A 19,704-nucleotide genomic window follows, 5' to 3' on the forward strand; every position below is an offset into this window, starting at 1 on the left:
AGCATAAATTTGGAATGATTGAAGAGTAACTGGGAGGTGAGGCAGTGAAGCCCATGAATGTAGACAACGTCAGAATGAATGAATGAAATGACATTTAAAAAATGGAATAAGAAGCAAGGTTCACACACCCCCATTCAATCATCATAATACCACCATGACATAGTGACAAAGATTCTCTTCTTGACCAAATTCTAGCCATGCCCCTCTGAGCCCACTTCTCTACTAGGCCTCAACCTTGGCCTACAATGACTTGAACACTAACATAGTTTCTAGCAGATCAAGGCCACATTCTTAAGATGACCCTGGCCCCCCTTAGAGTGCCTGGAGGAGAACACTTAAGCCAACTGTAGAAATTAATAAAGGAAAACCCTCACTAAAATGCAGTCAGGAGGCCAGAAAGAGGAGTTCTCATGCGATACCACTGGACATCAATTACAGGAGGAATTGTCAATTATAATAGACTCAACAGGAGAGGGTGTACATTGTATCTCCTACAAGAAATCCAGTAGGTCAGCAGCTCAGCCCATGAGAAACTGTGATCACTCTGACCTCTTGCTTTTCTCCCGTGGGTTTTGGTTTTAAAGCAACCACTCCCAACTTCTCCATAAAATATGGTTTCCTCCTCTGTTGGACTAGCCTGTTTTTTTCCCGTGGCTTGTTTATCCCAAATTGCAATTCTTGGCTATTCCCAAAGACACCTATTTTTGCTGGTAAAACAACTTTTATTTTTAAGGCCAGCACTGCCAAGAGAATTTACTGCTTGTTTCGGCCAACACCTGAAGACAGCACCCCCACTGTCTGTCACCGCTGCCACCAACCCCAGTCTCTGTGGGAGCCTAAGGTTGGCTAGGCGCCAGTTAGCTAACCCAGATGAGTTTCACGTGGCCAAACGCCTTTCCTGATTTTTGTAATTCTGCACAAGCCCGGTTCACCCACCTCTGTCGTTCCTCTTTCTCCCTTTAAAATTCTCAGGCACCTCTGTACAAATGGAAGTTGAGTTCAGTTCACACACGACACTTCCCATTTGCAGTAGTACATTATCTGTTCTCACTACTTTAGCCTCCCCTTTATCTGTGACAGTAGTCACTATTATTATCCCCGCTTTACTGATTAAAACACTGGCACTTAAAGAGGTTGACATCCTTGTCCCAAAGCACACAGAGGAGCCGGGCTTTACCTAGCCAGGGCTCCAGGGCTCTGAGAGTCAAGAGGCGAGAAAAACTGCGTTGTGCTCTCCGCCCATAGGTGGAGCAGTTTGCGAAACGTGGGGGCGCCGCTGCAAGCTTTCAGCGAGAGAGGAGGGAGCAGTGGAGGGGCCCTTGGCACCTTCCCAGCCTGCGCCCAGATGCTGCGAGCCCTGACCAGTGCCCTGCGCCTTCCACGCCCCTGGAGACCCCTTCAGACCCGCAGCTGCGCCTCCGATGGGGCGGCTGGGGACCCGGAGATCCAAGTGCGCGCCCTGGCAGGTCCAGACCAAGGTAAGTGCGCTGTCGCGGGAGCGCCCAGGGGGGAGACGCGACGGGTCCGGGCCGGGCTCCTGGCGCTGCTGCCAGGGCCGAAGCCATGGCCAGAGCGGCCCACTACACGCGGGAACACAGACCAGTAAGGGGAAGGCGGGTCGTTTAAGGATTTGATCCCGAATGTGCGGTTTCCCAGTCAAGGCTCCCCACGCCTTCCTAAGGCCGGGGAGGTGGGTGGCCCCGTCACTAGCCGCCCAGACCCTAGTTGAGGTGGAGCTCCAGGTCAATCTAAGTCCCTTAGTCCCCCATTCGAAGGCCTGGGGCTGTGACGGAGGGACGGAGACTCGCTCAGCGATAGACCAAGCACCGGCGACCCCCACCCCTCACCGCTTCCACCCAGTAACTTTAAAAGGCCTGCTGTGCCGTCGGCCAAGAGTCCTGGCTAGTTTCCAGAGCGCCGAGGGGGCGGAGCCAATCTGGCTCGCCATGCAGGGAAGAAGAGGGAGGAGAGCAGAGGAGGAGCAAAGACCTGGGCAAGTCTCCATGCGCTCTGGCCCTGCTGTGGCTGGCCTTGGCTGGCGGACTTTTACACTCTGAGTCAAAGGAGAAAGTTCGTGCTGGTCACTGGCAGAGAACTTTTTTTTTCCTAAGTAGGCTTCACGCGGAGCCCTAAGCTCGAAGTGGGGCTTGAACTCACTACCCTGAGATCAAGACCTGAGGTGAGATCAAGAGTGGGATGCTTAACTTACTGAGCCACCCAGGCAGCCCTCCATTTTCCACTATGGGTGTTTTGTTTTTTGCTGGGGTGCAAGGGGATGTCAAAGTGCATTCAGTGGCATTAACACCCCTCAGTCCTCTGCGTGTTACCATAAGGGCAAAGCCATTTTCTTGGCTTTACTTTCTCCCCAGTCCCAACTCTCTCCCTGAGTTTGATGTAGCATAGTTTGTGTTTTAATTTACAGTTTTAAAGTACATATCGTCGTACTATATAACTACTATATAACTCGTATTTCTTCCTTTTTTCCCCTGGTTGATACTAAGTTTTGAAGAGCTGCTTTGCCATACAAATCCAGTTTCTTGCTCCCTGCTGTTGTATACTGTTCTGTAGAGTGCATCCTGGACATGGACATGAAGGGTCTTCCTCTAGCCATTTGGGATTGTTGGTTCTTTTTTGTTTTGTTTTTTTAATGTTTATTTATTTTTGAGAGAGAGAGAGAGCAAGGGAGGGGCAGAAAGAGGAGACACAGAACTCAAAGCAGGCTCCATGCTCCGCACTGTCAGTACAGAGCCTGACATGGGGCTCGAACTCACAAACTGTGAGATCATGATCTGAGCTGAAGTCAGACACTTAACCGACTGAGCCACCCAGGTGCTTAGGATTGTTGGTTCTTAGAGAATACTCCTTACTCTCATGCTTAGTTCATTGCAAAACACAACAGCACTTGCTTTGAGATTGTTATAATTATTCTCCCTACTTTACAGATTAAGAAATTGAGGCAAAGGTTAGGCAGTTTGAACCAGATCTGATTTCAAAACCTGTTTTCTCAACTATTAGATCATCACTACTTCTTTAGTATTGACTCAAAAGACAGACTTCTACATCAATTAAAAAAAACCAAAAACCAAAAAACTATCATATGTCAAATTAGGGCTCACTTGCAAATACAGAATGTTTTATCCACAAATAACAAGGATTAGCAGATTAAACGGCTGCCCTTGCCAGAGGGCATATAGAAGGCAGGAGGAAGTCATTGAGGAAGGAAACCACGGAGGAAGGAAACCAGGGAGAAACCACAATGGAGGAGGCAGCAGGAAGAGACTCACAAAGGAGAACACCGCCACCACCCCCTCCCTACCTCCATCCCCCCACCTTCCACCAACCTAAAGTGATTTGGGGTCATTTGATATTCATGTTAGAAGCCACAGGTTCTGCTTCCACTTGAGCTGACGACACCACAACATTGTCACATTTTTCTGTTGTCCTTGAAAATGGGATTCCCTTTTTAACCACTCTTGGCTCTTCTTATGGCTCTACCCAACTCCTTAGCTGGGCGTTCAACGTTCTCCACCACAACCTTACCTTTCCATCTTATCTCTTCAGTGCATTGGGTTCATTTCAAACTGTCCCACCTCTGTTTTGTTCACTTGGATTCTCTTTCCACTCTGCTTATGTAAGTCCTTATGGAATTACATACTCCCTCCTTCCCATTTTCCCATTACTTTCCATGTATCTAAACTTATCTCTCACATAGGTTATTAACTCTTAGAGAGTGAGGATTGCTAGGTGGGTCCAGCTATTAGGCACATTCTCTTCTGGGCCTGAATTTCCCCTTCTATATAGTAAGGGGTTGTAAAAAGAGTGGGTCTCTAATACCTTACAGTGGTTCCTGTTGACTTTTTCTGGGAAACAAGAATTTTCTGTCCCTTTCAAGGTCTAATTTCTAGGTAAGAGTGGGGAGGGTATAGTACACACCTATCCTTACTGTGGAGGTCCAGCAAGGGCAATGTTCCCAGAATCAGGGCTTGACTAGAAAGTCAGGGACCATGGCTGATTCCTCCCTATTTCTCCAGGACTTGACATGTGATAAGTGCAAATTAAATGAAAGCCAAACATAACCCTGTCTGGCTCCTCATAGCTCCCAGCTTGGAGTTCATTCCTTCTATTAAATCCTAGAGTTTCCCTAGCATCTATGCATTTTTCCTGCTCACTGCTCACTCACAAACTCTGGCTAAGCACTTATGGGCATTATCTCTCTCTTTTTTTAAGATTTTATTTTTAAGTACTCTCTACACCCAAGATTTACAAACAAATTTACAACCCCAAGATCAAGAGTTGCATTCCCTACTGACTGAGCCAGCTAGGTGCCCCAAGGCATTATCTCTTTTAATCCTCATAACAACCTTTTTATTATTAAAAAAAAATTTAATGTTTATTTGTTTTTGAGAAACAGACAGAGCGCAAGTGGGGGGTGGGGGCAGAGAAAGAGGGAGACACAGAATCGGAAGCAGGCTTCAGTCTCTGAGCTGTCAGCGCACAGCCCAACATGGGGTTCAAACCCACGAACTGTGAGATCGTGACCTGAGCTGAAGTCAGCCGCTTAAGCAACTGAGCCACCCAGGCGCCCCCCTTTTTATTATTTCTACTTATGGATTAGGAAATTGAAGACCAGAGGGTAAAGCAACTTGCCCAAGACCAGTGGAACTAGTAGTATATGACTAAGCTGTGACATGAGCCAAGCACCCCATTTGTATTCTGAAAGAAGGAGATAGAGATGGAGAGAGGGGACAAAGATGAAATATGGGAGACATCAGCCAGAAAGGCAAGACAGAATAGGAAAGTGAAGAGGAGAGAAGAACGTCTATCAATCTCAGGATATTGCCTGAGGATAACAAATTACCACAAATTTTATTGCTTAAAATAACACACATGTATTATCTTATAGTTCCTATAGATCAGAAGTCCAGGCACAATGTAGCTGGGTTCTCTACTTCAGGGTTTTACTAGGCCACAATCCAAGAATTGGCCAGGGGTATGGTCTCCTCATAGGCTTGACCAGGGAGAGATCTGCTTCCAAGCTCCTCCCATTGATAGAAGTCACCTCCTGTGGTTGTAGGACTGAAGTCCTGTTTTCTTCCTGTTGGTCTGGGGGGTGTCTCGCAGCTCCTGGGGGCAGCCTATAGTTCTTTGCCACAGGACCCTCTCTATAGGTCCACTAGTTTCTCTAGTATGCCCTAGCAAGACAGAGTCTTATATACATTGTAACCTAATTATAGAATGAACATCTCATCTCCTTTGCCATATCATTAAATTTTAATCTTCAAAGTGACATTTTATGAGTTTAGCTGTATTCTGTTGGTTAGAAGCAATTCACGGGGCCCTGCCCACACTCTAGGGAAGGAGATTATTGAGGATATGAAGATGGGGCCTGTCTGCCACAAAGATGTTGGACCTCTAGACTGTTTTCCTCAATCCCTCTGATGTGGTTTCTTTGTATCTACCAGAGTTTCCCTTCCCCAGAGTTGCAGCATTTTCTTTCATGGAGCATTAGAGCTGGAGAAGACCCTGGGGACATCTGAGTTCTGTGGGACCTCCAGACCTGTTGGGCTCAAAGAACTCTTTGAAGGTTTCTGGGGAGGCTAAGGAAGCCAGCCTAGTCTGCATGTTATAGATTTCTGTCCTGAACCACAGTTCTCTAACTCCTGGCTGGAAACCCTGTCCCTTGAGCGCTCCAAAACTTTTATTGTCCCTTCTGTGTCTCAGATTAACTCACACTGAGAATGCCATCTTAATAAATACTGCTTATTTCACAGACAAGGCTCAGGACCCTGGGGGAAAATACTAAGGGGTCTTTGAAGGCCAAAGGATAGGTAAATACAGGAGGGGATACAACCAAGAAGGTATGAGAGTATTTGAGCCCTTGCCCAGAACTGGTCTGTCTTCTCTACAACTGGCCCAGATTGTGGGGGTGAGTTGAGGCCAGAGTAGGATGCAATGGCCATATTGGGGTGGAGGGGGGGGGGCATCTTTTGGGTGGTATTAAGGAATTTGGCTTAATTTTGGTGAAAAGGGAAAGGGAGGGTCATGGTTGGATTTGGGTTAGAAAGAGGACTCTGACCCAAATGAGGAATGAATGTGGAGTAGGGAGGGGAAGCAAGACCGAAGGCAGGAGGGCCAATTTTGGGTGATCCATGTAGTAAAGAACCCTTACAGGTTGCTGGCTGCAAGGAGGGATATTAGCTGAAGTATCTGAGATGTCATTTAAGTGGTTGAACTGGCATTGGAGACTGAGTAAATTCCATGGGTGAGGAAGAAGGGACTTCTGAGTTGATAGATCATTTACTCACAAAGGGAACAGGAGAAAAGATTGATCATTTTTTTGACCGGTTGGTCAAGACATCAAGTGGGCAACTGTGTATTCAGGCTTAGAGCTCCAGGGAGAGTTCTGGGCTAGTCAAATATGCAGAGCAGTTCTGGGTATACAGGAGGCAAGCACACAGGGGGTGTGGAAGGTGGAGAAGGGGCAGATGAGCATGTGAAAGCCCTCCTGACTTGCCTGTGTGTTTGTGTGTATAATAACAGCAGAAGCAGGTAGGAACCAATGCAGTGGTCATTGTTGTCCGTCTCTCCGTGTTGCTCCATGGGGGTTACAAGCCCTTTCACTTCTGTGAGGGAGAAAGAGCAAGGGGTTATTCTCTCCATGTTATGGTCAGGGAAACTGAAGCCTGGGTGTCTGTGACTCGCTCTAAGTCACACTGCTCATCAAGGGTAGAGGCCACCAAGAATCCAGGCAGCTGCCTCCAGGCCCCAGCCCAGGAGTGAGCAGGCCAGCTGGCTCACCCAAGGCTGCCCTGTCACCTGCAGGAATCACGGAGATCCTGATGAACAGACCAAGTGCCCGTAATGCCCTGGGGAATGTCTTGGTCAGTGAGGTGAGAAAGGGCAGCACCAGGGTGGGTGGGGGCTGGGCTAGGGCTGGGCTGGGAGATACCTGAAAAGATCTCCTCTGCAGCTTCTGGAAGCTCTGGCCCGGCTGCGGGAGGACCAGCAAGTACGCGTTCTGCTATTCAGAAGTGGAGTGAAGGGTGTGTTCTGTGCAGGTGGGTTTCCTCCCTTGCCTCTACCCCAGGGCTAGCAGGGTTCCCACCAGCCTATAGGGGGTTGGGGGCGTAGGTCAGCTCTAGCATAGGACTTATTATTCCCATTTTATAGATGTGAACTCAAATACTCAGAGGTAAAATGCCTCGCCTAGTGTTACACAGCTAGTAAGAGGTAGAATAGAATTCAATTTTAACTTGGCCCCTCTGACCCTCAAATCCTTATTCTTTCTGCTACATCATGCTCTGTTCTGACACTTCACTGAGGAAACTAAGTGCTGTGACATTGACAAGGTCTGTGGCCAAGAAGGTACTCTGTGCCCCTTTGCCCACCCACAAGATCTCAGTTCCTGTCGCCAAAACTCTCCACTGCCCCTGGACAATTTGGTCCTCACAGTAGGGCAAGCATCACCAACTTCTGTTTCAAAGACACAAAACACTGACTCACATCCCCACAACAAGAAGCAAGTGAGTGAGAGATGCACTGAGCTGAGCTAAGAACCCACTATGGGGTGATTGGGGAAGGGATAGCAGGAGTCACTGAGGAGGTGAGAAGAGGCCATGGATGGGTAGGATGGGAAGAACATGGCATTTCAAGATGATATGGCTCAGTCTCTAGGTCTGAGCTGTCGGGATCACAGTGCCCAGTTTGGGGTCTTCCCTGGCACAAGTATGCAGAGGGGTCTGCCTGACGCAGCTGCCTCTGACGCAGCTGAGGATGAGGGCCTCACTCTACCCTGGCTTCCTCCTTCAGCTCTATGCCTGTCTGACCTTCTCTATGAAGGTCCCAGTAGCCCCACTATCCCAGCTAAGCACAGGGAAGTGGAGGGGTTGGGGGGATGGCTGCAGGAGGTCTGGGTCTGTCTCTGACTTGTTCTGGAATCCTGGGATAGTCCCTACCCCTCTTTAGCCTCAGTTTCTCCATCTGTCTTTGAGGGGCTGGGACTAATCAAAGACATGCAAGGGCTGTCAGCTCTGAATTCCCATAGTTTCAGATGTGAAGAGAATATATTCACTCCCTACTCCCACCTCAGCCCCCTGCCATCTGGCCTTTGATGACTCTGCCATGGTACTACTCTTACCAAAGTCCTTCCCAACTCCATCCCACTGTATCCTGCACTTGCTTGTCAGTTCTCTCATCTTGACTTTGTAGTCTCCTTGGACCACACTGACCCCTCCTATCAAAAAGTAATATGTTGGGGCACCTGGGTGGCTCAGTCAGTTAAGCGTCCGACTCTTGATTTTGGCTTGGGTTATGATCTCAGGGTTGTGGGATTGAGCCCCACATCGGGCTCTGGGCTGACAGCACAGAGCCTGCTTGGGATTCTCTCTCTCTCTCTCTCTCTCTCTCTCTCTCTCTCCCCCCCCACCCCCGCTCTCATGCACTCTCTCTCTCAAAATAAATAAACCTTAAAAAATCAAGATGTCAATTATTTCTCAATAAAACTGGGAAGAAATAATACATTTTTGATGTTTAAATTTGTTTATCTATTTTGAAAGAGCGGGAGAGAGAGAAAGCATGGGGGAGGGGGGAGGAGCAGAGAGAGAAAGAGAGAGAGAGAATCCCAAGCAGGCTCCATACTATCACCGTGGAGCCTGATGTAGGGCTTGAACCTACGAACCGTGAGATCATGACCTGAATGGAAGTCAGATGCCCAACTGACTGAGCCACCCAGACGCCCCAAGAAATAATACATTTTAAATATTATCATATATATTTTAAATTGTGGTAAATAAATAAATTACACAGAGTTTACACTTTAACCATTTTTAAGTATAAAATAAAGTGGCACTGAGTACATTCACATGGCCATGCAACTATCACCACTGTCCAATTCCAGAAATCTTTTATCATCCCAAATTCTGTACCTATTAAGCAATCCCTCTCCATTCCTCCTCCCCCCACCAGCCCCTGATAATCTCTGTTGTACTTTCTATCTCTATGAATTTGCCTATTCTAGATACCTCATACAAGTGGAATCATACATTTGTTCTTTTGTATCTGGCTTTTTTTACTTAGCATAATATCCTCAAGGTTCACCCATAGTGAACATGTCAGAGCATGTCAGAACTTCATTCCTTTTTATGGCTGAATCATATTCCATTGTATTTATACTACGTTTTATCTATCTTGATGTGCCCTGGGTTGTTTATACCTTTTGGGTATTGTGAATAGTGCTGCTATGAAAATTGGTATGCAAGTCTCTGTTTGAGTCTTTGCTGTTAAATCTTTTAAGAGTGACACTGCTGGGTCATATAGTAATTCTACGAATAACTTTTTGAGGAACTGCCCACGTGTTTTCCACAGCAGCTGCATCATTTCACATTCCCACCAGCAATGCACCAGCGTTCTCCACATCCATGCCAACACTTACTTTCTATTTCTGTGGTTTTTTAGAATAACCATCCTAAACGGTGTGAGGTTGGTTTCTCATTGTGGATTCAATTTGCATTTCCCTAATGACTAATGATGTTGAACATCTTTTCTTGCTTGCGTTTATTGCCCATCTGTATATGTCTTCTTTGAAGAAATGTCTATTTGAGCCCTTTGTCCTTTGTGGTTTTGGTTGTTGAGTTCTAAGAGTTCCTTAGGTATCCTAGATATTAATGCCTTATCAGATATGTAAATTGCTGGTATATTCTTCATTCCACGGGGTGTCTTTTCACTCTCTTGATAGTGTCCTTCGATGCACAAAAGTTTTTAATTCTAATGAAGTCCAACTGACCTTTTTGTTGTTGTTGCACCTGTCCTTTTTTGACACACCACCCGCCCCCCACTTTCCTCCCTGGCTTCCTGGCCCATGCCTTCCTCCCTGAGATTTCGCCTTCCTCTCTGCCTCTCAAGTCACCTTTGCTGGGTCCTTTAACAACCTGGGATTCAGTAATAGGTCATTTCCCAAGGGCTGTCACCACCCCCTCACTATCTGCAGGTGCAGACCTGAAGGAGCGGGAGCAGATGAGTGAGGCGGAAGTGGGGATCTTTGTCCAGCGGCTCCGAGGCCTGATGAATGAGATTGGTGAGGGTCTTGGAGTGGGTTGGAGGAGGGCGTTCAGGGGCCCTGCTGATCCCAGCCCCACCACACCTACCATCCTCTACTGTAAAGAGAGGACAGTTTCTGTTGTGAGCTCTGTGAAGACAGATGACTCTCCCAGGAGGAATGGCACAAAGAATTCTACAAGGTGGAAAGGGACAAGAGAGTTCAGAGGGCATTTCTCCCGGAGGGGGCTCTGGTGCTCAACCTTTGTGTCCTGCTAGTTCTGACCTTCCCACCTCTCTACCCTCAGGGTTCAAGCCCAGCTATTCCAGTGGAGTCAGATTTCAGGCTGCAGGCCTTCGGGCTTTGATAATTACTGCTCTTTTTGCCTGGAATATCCCTCCTTGGCCACCTGAACTTTTTACTCATTCTTTAAAACCACCAGGAAGCCTTCCCGGACTGGTTCTCCAAGATTTCTTTATCAGAGCACTGATTACCATGGGTCATCATTGTCTGTTTACAGATCTGCCTTCCCCATATCTATTCAATTCTATGTTTTCAGCACCCAGCATGGGGCTTGGCACACAGAACTTGGAGGAAGTGCAGAAAGGCTGGTCTGGGGAGGCCAGCAGGAGAGTGGGCCTGAGCACGGATCATTCAGCCCATCTCCCCACCCCAGTAGCCCAGCTAATTTCCCAACTTTCCCCAATAGAAAAACCAACTTCTAAGATAACCTGGCTGAGGTACCAGGTAAGGTTCCAAACCTGGGACCCATGAGGCCCTCTGTCCCAACCAGCTAGCCCCTTTCCAACCTTGAGTCCCTGTTCTGGTCCTGCTAGGGCCTCTCAGGCTGAGCCCTTCTTCATCTCCACAGCAGCCTTCCCGGCACCCACTATTGCGGCTATGGACGGGTTTGCCTTGGGTGGAGGCCTGGAACTTGCCCTGGCCTGTGATCTCCGAGTAGCAGGTACTGGGCAGAAGAAGAGGTGGGACAGGGTGAGAAGGGAAGAAGTAAAGCAGGGTAAGTCTGGAGATTCTGCAAAGTTAGCCACTGCTCTGAGCTTTCCAATCAACAGCAAAACTAAATGTAACGTGAGAGATACAGAGCAAGTTTGGGGGAAACTGGTTTCCCTCCTGGCCCAGCCACTGACTGCTATAGTACCTTTTACTCTTCAGAACCAGCCTCCTTCACCTCAGGAATGCTTCTACCAACCCCACAGCAGTTGGCGAGAGGACAATCAACAAAAACGCAGGGAGGGGAGACTGAGGAAAAGATTAATTGTTCAACTTTCCGGTTCTATGCAAGCCAGATTTATTTGTCATGTTTTGCACAAAGAACCATGGGGGCAGTTTGTCACCAGCCCAGTTAATCACAAACATGCCTGGGCAGAAACACTGCCCTCTGGTTCACTGGTACCAGGCAAGTGTTGCAATACTTGTTCAGAGCGGTTGAGTTTGAAGAGTGGAGGGAGGGGATGAAAAAGATGATTGCCTTTAACCTTACAGACTTGCTGGTTAGTGTGCCCTTCTTGGCAGAAAGTCTGAGTGCTATCTGGTGCTACTCTCTTCCTTTCACTGCTTTTTCCTGCCACTCCAGGTAGAACATTTAGAAATGTGTAACTCCAGGCACAGAGGTAGCATCTACATGATGCATATCAAAGAGAAGGTATCAAATTACCAAGTCAGATCATAGCTCCAACTCTGTTTCTCATGTGCCCATGTTTAGGGCAACTAACTTGCAGGGTTTGGGTAGATGGCAGAGAGTGACTATAAAACCCCTCATAGGCAGGAGTATTGGCCATTCCCTGCTGCCAGACTGCATGGTTCAGATGGTCCGTGAGGGAATTCAGGAGAAGCCTGTGGGGTGGGACACACAAGGGAGCTCCTTAGAGGAAGTAGAACTCAAAAGGAGAAGTGGACTGAAACATGGGAATTTTCAGGCTGATGAAAAGCTGGGAGGAATAACTGTGGTGTGAGCGTAAGTCATGATACTATAGGCCAGGCCAGAGCTAAGGGTCCATGAGACAGAGAATCCATTAACCCACAAATAGGCACTGGGGGGTCCCAAGAACCCCTTCCTTGTTACAAGCACCAGTACCTCGTTTGATCCTTAGCAGCTCTCTGACGATGGCAGAAGAGTAACCATATTTTTTCCACCTATGAATGAGGCTCAGAAAGGGTGAGATTTGCTTGGATGCATACCTCCACCGCCAGAGGAGGCAGGATGAGGGCCTAGGCCTCCTGACTTCTATGTTAGGGCTCTTGCCAAGGCAGAGTCTGGGGAGGTCTGCTGCGGCCAGCCCATGACAGAAGTGGTTGGCTGGAGGGGTGAGCCTAGGGGCAGAGGACTCTTCTCTCTGGGGACTGGCACTGCAGGACAGCATGGGTGCTTCACTCTGTTCTGTTTAAGCAGCTTCCTCGGCTGTCATGGGGCTGATTGAGACCACCCGAGGGCTCCTCCCAGGAGCAGGTAACTGTACCCACAGCACCCATCCTTCTCTACTTACCCATTCCCACTCTATCCAAGCTACTCCCCTGCTTCCATCCTTTGCCTTATGTTCTGGGCTCTGCCCTTCCATCCTAACTCAGAATCTGTTCCTCTGAGAAGTCTTGGCTGCATCCCAGACTGGGCTCCTCTGGGCTCCCACTTCCTATGTCGATTTACCACCCGTACTCCATCCTGGCAGGAGGGACTCAGAGGCTGCCTCGATGTCTAGGGGTGGCCCTGGCAAAGGAGCTCATCTTCACAGGCCGAAGACTGAGTGGTGCACAGGCTCAAGCCCTGGGGTTGGTGAACCACACTGTTCCCCAGAATGAGGAGGGCAATGCTGCCTACCACCGGGCAAGAGCGCTGGCCCAGGAGATCCTGCCCCAGGTGAGGTAGCAGCCTAGCACAGGAGAGCCTGTGCCACGGGAGGGGGTGTGTATGTGTACACCTGTGGGGAGGCGAGGGGGTGCGTCCTGTGAGGACACACAAGATCCACTTAACTGGACTTAAATTTAATTAAAAATTTAGTTTCTCAGTTACACTTCCGCCATGTCAAATGTTAATAGCTACATGTGGTTAGTGGCTACTAGATCAGACAGTACTGCAATAAAATGTCCCCAAAACTATAAAGCAAGATTCTAAAGCAGATAAAGAACTACAAGCTTATCTTTCCCAACATAGCACAGAGAAATTCCCATGTATCATGTAGGACATGTGTTACGACCCCAGCTAGGTGTAATCCTACCTGCTTCCAGGCCCAAAGCCTTTAGCAGGGCAGCCAGAATCTGGCTGATGGGGTCTCCAAGGACTGGAGAGCCTCTCACTGCTGGCTTCTCACTTCTCACTGCTGGGACCTGGAGGAAGGTCCCAAGTTTCCATATGAAAGCAGCTTGAAATGGAGCTAGGTTTTATAATGACTTAGCCCATATGGAGCGCTTCCTATCCATCAGACACAATCCCAGGTATTTTAAGAGTTTCTCAATCACTAGTACAATCCAGCCGAGTTGATTATCCATGTTGTATTTGTAATACAACAGACCCAGAAAGGTTAAGTGACTTGCTCATCAAGGTCACAAAAAGTGATTGCAATACCAGAAAAAAAGACAATACTGGCATTTGGGCTTTTATTTTGTATACTACAAAATACAATATAAAAACTGGTATTCTTAAGAGTGCAGAATACATACAAAATTTTTAAAACTTAAATACTTAATGCATTTCCAACACAAAAAATTTACATTTATAAAACAGATAAGCTTATAAAACTGTTAACCATATATTATCATTTTAATATTAACAGAAAAAAGTATTTGAATTAATCACGAAAATAAGTATTTTATTTTGGAAAAAATACTTTGTCTCTCTTAAATTTAAATAATCCTCCCTCATAACTTTCAGGTGTTCTTTGAGGGCAAGGACTATAACTTTAAAAATTAATAGTGAGTTGGTTTAAAAGAAAGCATTTGTTTTGTCTTTATTTCTTTTTCTTTTCTTCATCACATACAAATGGAGCCTGATGATGTTACTTGGGCCATTCTAATGCTACTAGGTTTCTATTACACTTGAGCAAAAGTCTGAACTAACACAAAAAAACTCAAGGTAGCGCGTGGCTCACTGCACTAGCAAGACTTGTGGACTGTAGGGTTGTCTTTTTGCATAAACTGAATAATTGGGTCTTTGAGCTTCATCTCAAGAGGATTCAGATTTCAGATTTTTGAATATACTGAAACAATGGTCTCCTACTAATTACTTGTATTTCATTACTTAAAAATAGCTTTGTATACCAAGGCACCAGCTTACCAAAAATTAGTTTTACATTCACTAATCCCAATCTTCAACTTCTAGGCGAGTTATTGGGTGCCCAGAATGAGAGGGTTCCCAAATAGGATGAGTGTAAGGATGGTGTGATAGACTGCTGCTCTCTAGTGGATAAACCACCAAGACTAGGGAGTCAAATGGTATCCATACACTCAGGGAAAAAATCACATTTTCAACACACACACAACACACATCGTATCTATACAGTTTTTACTTTTCTTTGGTGAGAAATCAGTTTATTAGGTAGTTACCTAAATAATAATGCATATTCATGACAAGCAAATCAAATAGAAGAATAAGGGCATAAAGTAAAAAATCACAAATAGGGTGACCCAGCTGACCTTGTCTCCATAGGGCTGTCTCAGTTAAAAGTGCAAGTCCCATATCTTGATAATCCTTCAGTCACTGGCAAACCAGGATAGGTGGTCACCCAAACAGCTCTAGATTCCCCAAGCCCTCCCCAGAGATGATCACTGTTAACAATTTACATACTCTTCCAAAAATTTTCATTGTATATATAGGAATACATATTATACACATACACTCACATATCTAAAGAACTGAATTCCTTTTAGGACGGTTTGGGAGACAAGGAGCACACTTGCAGAGGCTAATACAGTTCTAACAGACATATAAAAAACATGAAATTAAAATATGAATAGTAATGAATTCAAACAATATGGAAATGTATAAAACAAAAAGTGAAGTTGTCCATTCTCCTGACCCTCTGGAGAGATCAAAGGCACGTCATGCCAACAACTTTTACACAAATGAGATTAGAATGTACATACTAGTATAGCCCTTGATTTTTTTTACCCAATATTTTGGAGTTTCCCATTTCAGCATATACTTATCAACCTCATTCTTTTAAAACAACTGCACGCTTTTTCATTCATGGTACAGATGTGCCATCATTACTCAACTAGTACTCTAATGATGAACATTTTATGTTGCTTTTTGCTACCAAAATGGCTGGAGTGCATAACTGAACATCTTTGTGTACTTCTAGAAGTGCATCTGTAAGGTGGATTCCTACATGGAATTAAAACATCAAAGCGTATGTGCATCCACCTAACATCTGGCCCTTAGAAGCATGGTACCAATTCACTCCATCAATAATGTATGCAAATACCTATTTCCTGAATCTCAGCAAACAGTGGGCATCACCAATATCTTACTACTTACCTAGTTTAGGGGAAAGGGGGCACCTCAGATTTTTAAGCTGCATTTCTTTAACAGTATAACTGAATAACCCTTGTGTTCATATTTCCTTTTCTGTGAACTACCTTTTCATACCCTTGTGAATATTCGTAAAAAAATTTATACCAGCTCTTTGTAAATCAAGGACATTTGCCTGTCAGAAACATCACAAATACATCTTCCCAGTTTTTCATTTTTGCCTTTTATTCATGGTATTTTCCCCCAATATGAAGTCATTTGTGTTTATGTAGCTAGCCTTTTCACTTATGTCCTCTATGTTAACAGACTTTACAAATCTTTTTCTGATAAAGTTGTACTTACAAAAACTTCAAATAATTTATATGAGCAATATAGGGAATAAATACATTTTTTGCCTAAAGTGAGGCTGGGGATGGACTGCCAGGCCTGCGGTGGCACAAGTTAATCGGAAGCAAGACCAGTGAACCACAGGTTGCTGCTCTGATACATCTGCTTCCAGTGGCTGTGTAAACTGTCCCTTGGGATTTCAACTCAGGCCTGTCAGACCCCAAAGCCCAAGTTCCTAATCTTGACCTTTTTTTCACCCTGCTGGAGTGAAACCTGTTTGCAGTAGAGGCTTGTATTTGCCGAGATGAGTAGGGGAACAGAGCAGCAGTAAGAAAGGTGACTGGGAATCAAATCCAAGCTTCACCACTCTGGACAAACAGGACCAACTGCTTCACCTCCCTGAACCTCAAAGATGGCACCACCCTTGAAGAGTGGGTGGCACCTTTAGGCAAGTCTGTAGGTGGGAAAACGCTTTGTAAACTATCGTAGGTTATACACACTGGGGGGGATAGGTTAAATGGCAAGAACCCCAGATACACTTGGGAGGCTCAGGGATCAGTCAGGCTTCCTTCATTATAGATAGAGAGTATCAACTGAGAAGTAGAAAGTACTAACACTAACAAAATGTAACAGAACAGCTGGAACTTGACCCAGACCTGTCTCCCTGTCCATGACTCTTCCCCCCGCCCATGAAGATAGGTCCCTCTCTTTATTCCAACCCTCCCCCTCAACTATCAGCATTGATCCCCTCAACTAAGACTTTTTCCTTTTCTTTTCCCTAGGCACCCATTGCTGTGCGGCTGGGCAAAGTAGCCATTGACAGAGGAATGGATGTAAGCAGGTTCTGGGTCCACTGAAGTCAGTGGGATTGCTGGGAAACAGTGCTTTCATGGCTCATGCAGACTGAGAGCACAGCTAGAAACAACTCAGGAGCCAGACTTTTCTAACAAACATGGAGTCTGACCTCTCTCTGTGCCTTAGTTTACCCACCCACAAAATGGAAAATTTGGCCAGATGATATTCCGAATTACATTTTATCCTCATCTCTTTCTCTTGGAGAGAAAGTAATTTGAGTAAAAGGGTAAATGACTTATCTAGGATCACAGAACAAATGTAATAAGAATGCAAGTCTGTGTGGCTCCCAGTCCATGTTCTTGGGTTTATGCTGGTGGTCAGTAAGGTGGCCTCAAGGATAGGGCTCAGGGTGGTGCCTTAGATGCTACTAATCCATCCTCAGACATCAACTTACTCATCAACTCATCCATTACACACTGAATCTAGACCTGAGCTGAGAACTGGGACACAGAGAGAAGTCAAATATGGTCACTCCCCTAAGGTAGGGAAACAGGACAGATACAGACACAATCACTAGTACAAGGTAGGGGTACCTGGCTGGCTCAGTCACTAAAGTATGCAACTCTTGATCTTAGGGTCAGGAGTTTGAGCCCCATGATGGGTGTAGAGATTACTAAAAAAAGGCAGGGGTGGGTACCAAGCAGACACAGCTACTGCTGGGTATTGCTGGGTTAGGGAATGTTTTGTAAGGTTGGGCCTTGGGTTGGATGAGGGTTCAAAAAAAATTCGGGAAGAGTATGAGCAAAAGCATAGACGTGTATAAACAAGTAACTTGACTGAATGGCAGTAAGGGGTGAATGAGACTATACAGCACGTAAGTTAGGGGCACAGGCATTCTGATGCTGGACTGTCTGGATTCAAAGACCTGCTTCTCCATATATAGTTGTGACCTTCACCTTTCTATGCCTGATTTCTCAGCTGTATAGTAGGGATAATAACCCTTGCTGTGAAAAGTAAACGGGTTTATACACACATGGTATTTCTCTTAGAATGGTGCCCATAAGTGGTAGTAACAGTAAGCACTGGGCAGTAGAGACTAGAAAGCTGCCAGGGGCCCGGCCATAAACCCTAGGGCCTTACTCCTCAGGACAACAGAAAGCCTGTGAAGTTCACTTACCAGGAGTGACAGGAGGTGTGGAGAGGCAGCCAGATGGGAAGGAAGGAACACTGGCTATGTACAGCTTCCATACACCCTCCTCAGCTCCCCAGGCCAAGTGCAATCCTCCCCAGTTCTCACAGCCCCGCTTTGTCCCAAACATTGTTTTATCACTGCTACAAATGGTGTTCCCTCTCCAGGTAGGGAATTTCTTATCATATTCATCTCTGTTCCTATGGACTAGCATACAGTAAGCCTCAGTAATACTTTGCTGGAGGAATCCATGAACACTAGGAAATGGTGTAGGCAGTAAGGTGGGCTGGCACCCCAAGCAGACAGAGGGGAAGAAGGTCAGGCTGATCCAGGCACCACTTCTTTCTCACAGGTGGACATCGCATCAGGGATGGCCATTGAAGGGATATGCTATGCCCAGGTACGTGACCGCTGTCCGTTGGTACATACTTGCAAGCAGAGGGCAGGCCAGAGTGGGGAGACTTGTGTAATACATAACCAGTTTAGTAGGCTCCTCCCACCCTGAAGAGTTAAACTCTGTGCCACTCCCTCTCACAATTAGCGTGGGATGGTCCTAGGGAAACCACACTGGTCCCTGGTACTGTGTCCCCAGCCATCTAATGGTGGCTCATACTGCCCCACTTAGTGCACAGAGAGTCACAAAGCACACAGGTAGAGGTAACTGGCAAAGAGCCACTTCTTTTGTCTCTGTACCAGTGGCTGCTGTAGAGACCAGGATGGCCTTGCAATGTCAAGGCCTTGGTTATAGCCTGCGGGCTGTGTGTGTTCAATTGTGGAGGATTGGGGGAGGATGGTTACCTAAGGCTGACTTATTTAGCCCTTGACTCCTGGGTGAGTCAAAAATACTAATCTCCAGGTTAACAAATATCCAAAATACTCCTAAACAAGGGGTCTGGGGACTTGTAGAACCTGGTGCAAACTGGCTACACACCAGGATTCAAAGCCAGATTTCTTACTGTAAAACTTAATCATTCTCTACCAATCAGCCTCGTATTGGACTCCTGCAGACTATCAGCCCACTGGAAGCATGTAAGCAGTGTGCAAGAGGCTAATGTGACAGGTCACAGATGCTAGAGAGGTGGCCTAACTTCCCCAGGTGATCAAGAAGTCAGGCCCACACCTTTGCCTGGCCCATCACCAGAGTTCAGAAACAATGAAAAGACTTGGACTCTGACCTTGCCATGGGCTGGACAAGCTTAAGTAAGTCTTTATTGGCCTCTGGCCCTGTTGTGCCCCCCACCCCACCCCAAATTAATACTCTGTATTGTTGTTTCAGAACATCCCCACCCAGGACCGGCTAGAGGGCATGGCAGCCTTCAGGGAGAAGCGGCCCCCCAGATTTGTTGGCAAATGACTCCCATTTAAGTATGGGAGATGCAAGCCATCAAGGGTAAGACCCACAAGGACAATGACAGATATAAAACAACTGGCATGGTGTCTGATACTAAGGTACTGACCATGCCACCGACTGCTACCTTCGTTATTCCTTATCCTGGGGCTAGATGACCACTGGGGTCAAGTTAGCTTTGGAGAATATCTGTCTCTCCCTATTTGAATGGTAAACTAAGGATTAAAATAGACCACTCTGGGTCTTTATGTTACTGACTCTCAGGCCTGGCCTGACCTCTGCCACTCAATTATCGGGTGCTCACCAGAGACCGCAAAAGGTTGTAAGAACCCTCCAGTTTCTTCCTCCATACAATAGGGATAATATGGAAACCCTGGTCATGGTAGAACAGGCATCGGGAATCAGACTGCAGATCCCAGCTCTCCTAGTTATTCATTGTGTGCCTCAGCTTCTTCAGCTGCAAAATGAAACTGTTAAAAACAAAAAAGCCTATGCCTCATGTTCAATAAATGTGAGTTATTATTACTGTA

The 19,704-nt window shown here is 46.4% G+C and overlaps 1 protein-coding gene across 7 annotated transcripts; it reads left to right on the forward strand.

Moving 5' to 3' along the window:
* Nucleotides 1-1,234: 1,234 nt before the first annotated feature.
* ECHDC2 (enoyl-CoA hydratase domain containing 2) lies at nt 1,235-19,704 on the forward strand. 7 transcript variants are annotated; one of them, XM_019449260.2, is made up of 10 exons: nt 1,237-1,478; nt 6,823-6,890; nt 6,971-7,058; nt 9,986-10,072; nt 10,905-10,997; nt 12,441-12,500; nt 12,718-12,905; nt 16,625-16,675; nt 18,179-18,226; nt 19,103-19,704. In XM_019449260.2, exons 1-10 carry the CDS (start codon nt 1,346-1,348, stop codon nt 19,178-19,180), a joined length of 894 nt encoding a protein of 297 aa, XP_019304805.2. In that variant the 5' UTR covers nt 1,237-1,345; the 3' UTR covers nt 19,181-19,704. The 7 variants fall into 7 exon arrangements, with proteins under 7 accessions (XP_019304809.2, XP_019304805.2, XP_019304807.2 ...); XM_019449262.2 differs by having other exon boundaries at nt 12,748-12,905; XM_019449263.2 differs by having other exon boundaries at nt 12,444-12,500; nt 12,748-12,905.

The sequence above is a fragment of the Panthera pardus genome, unplaced genomic scaffold, assembly GCF_024362965.1.
Source record: "Panthera pardus isolate Hobbes unplaced genomic scaffold, ASM2436296v1 HiC_scaffold_11, whole genome shotgun sequence".
Classification (NCBI taxonomy): Eukaryota; Metazoa; Chordata; class Mammalia; order Carnivora; family Felidae; genus Panthera; species Panthera pardus.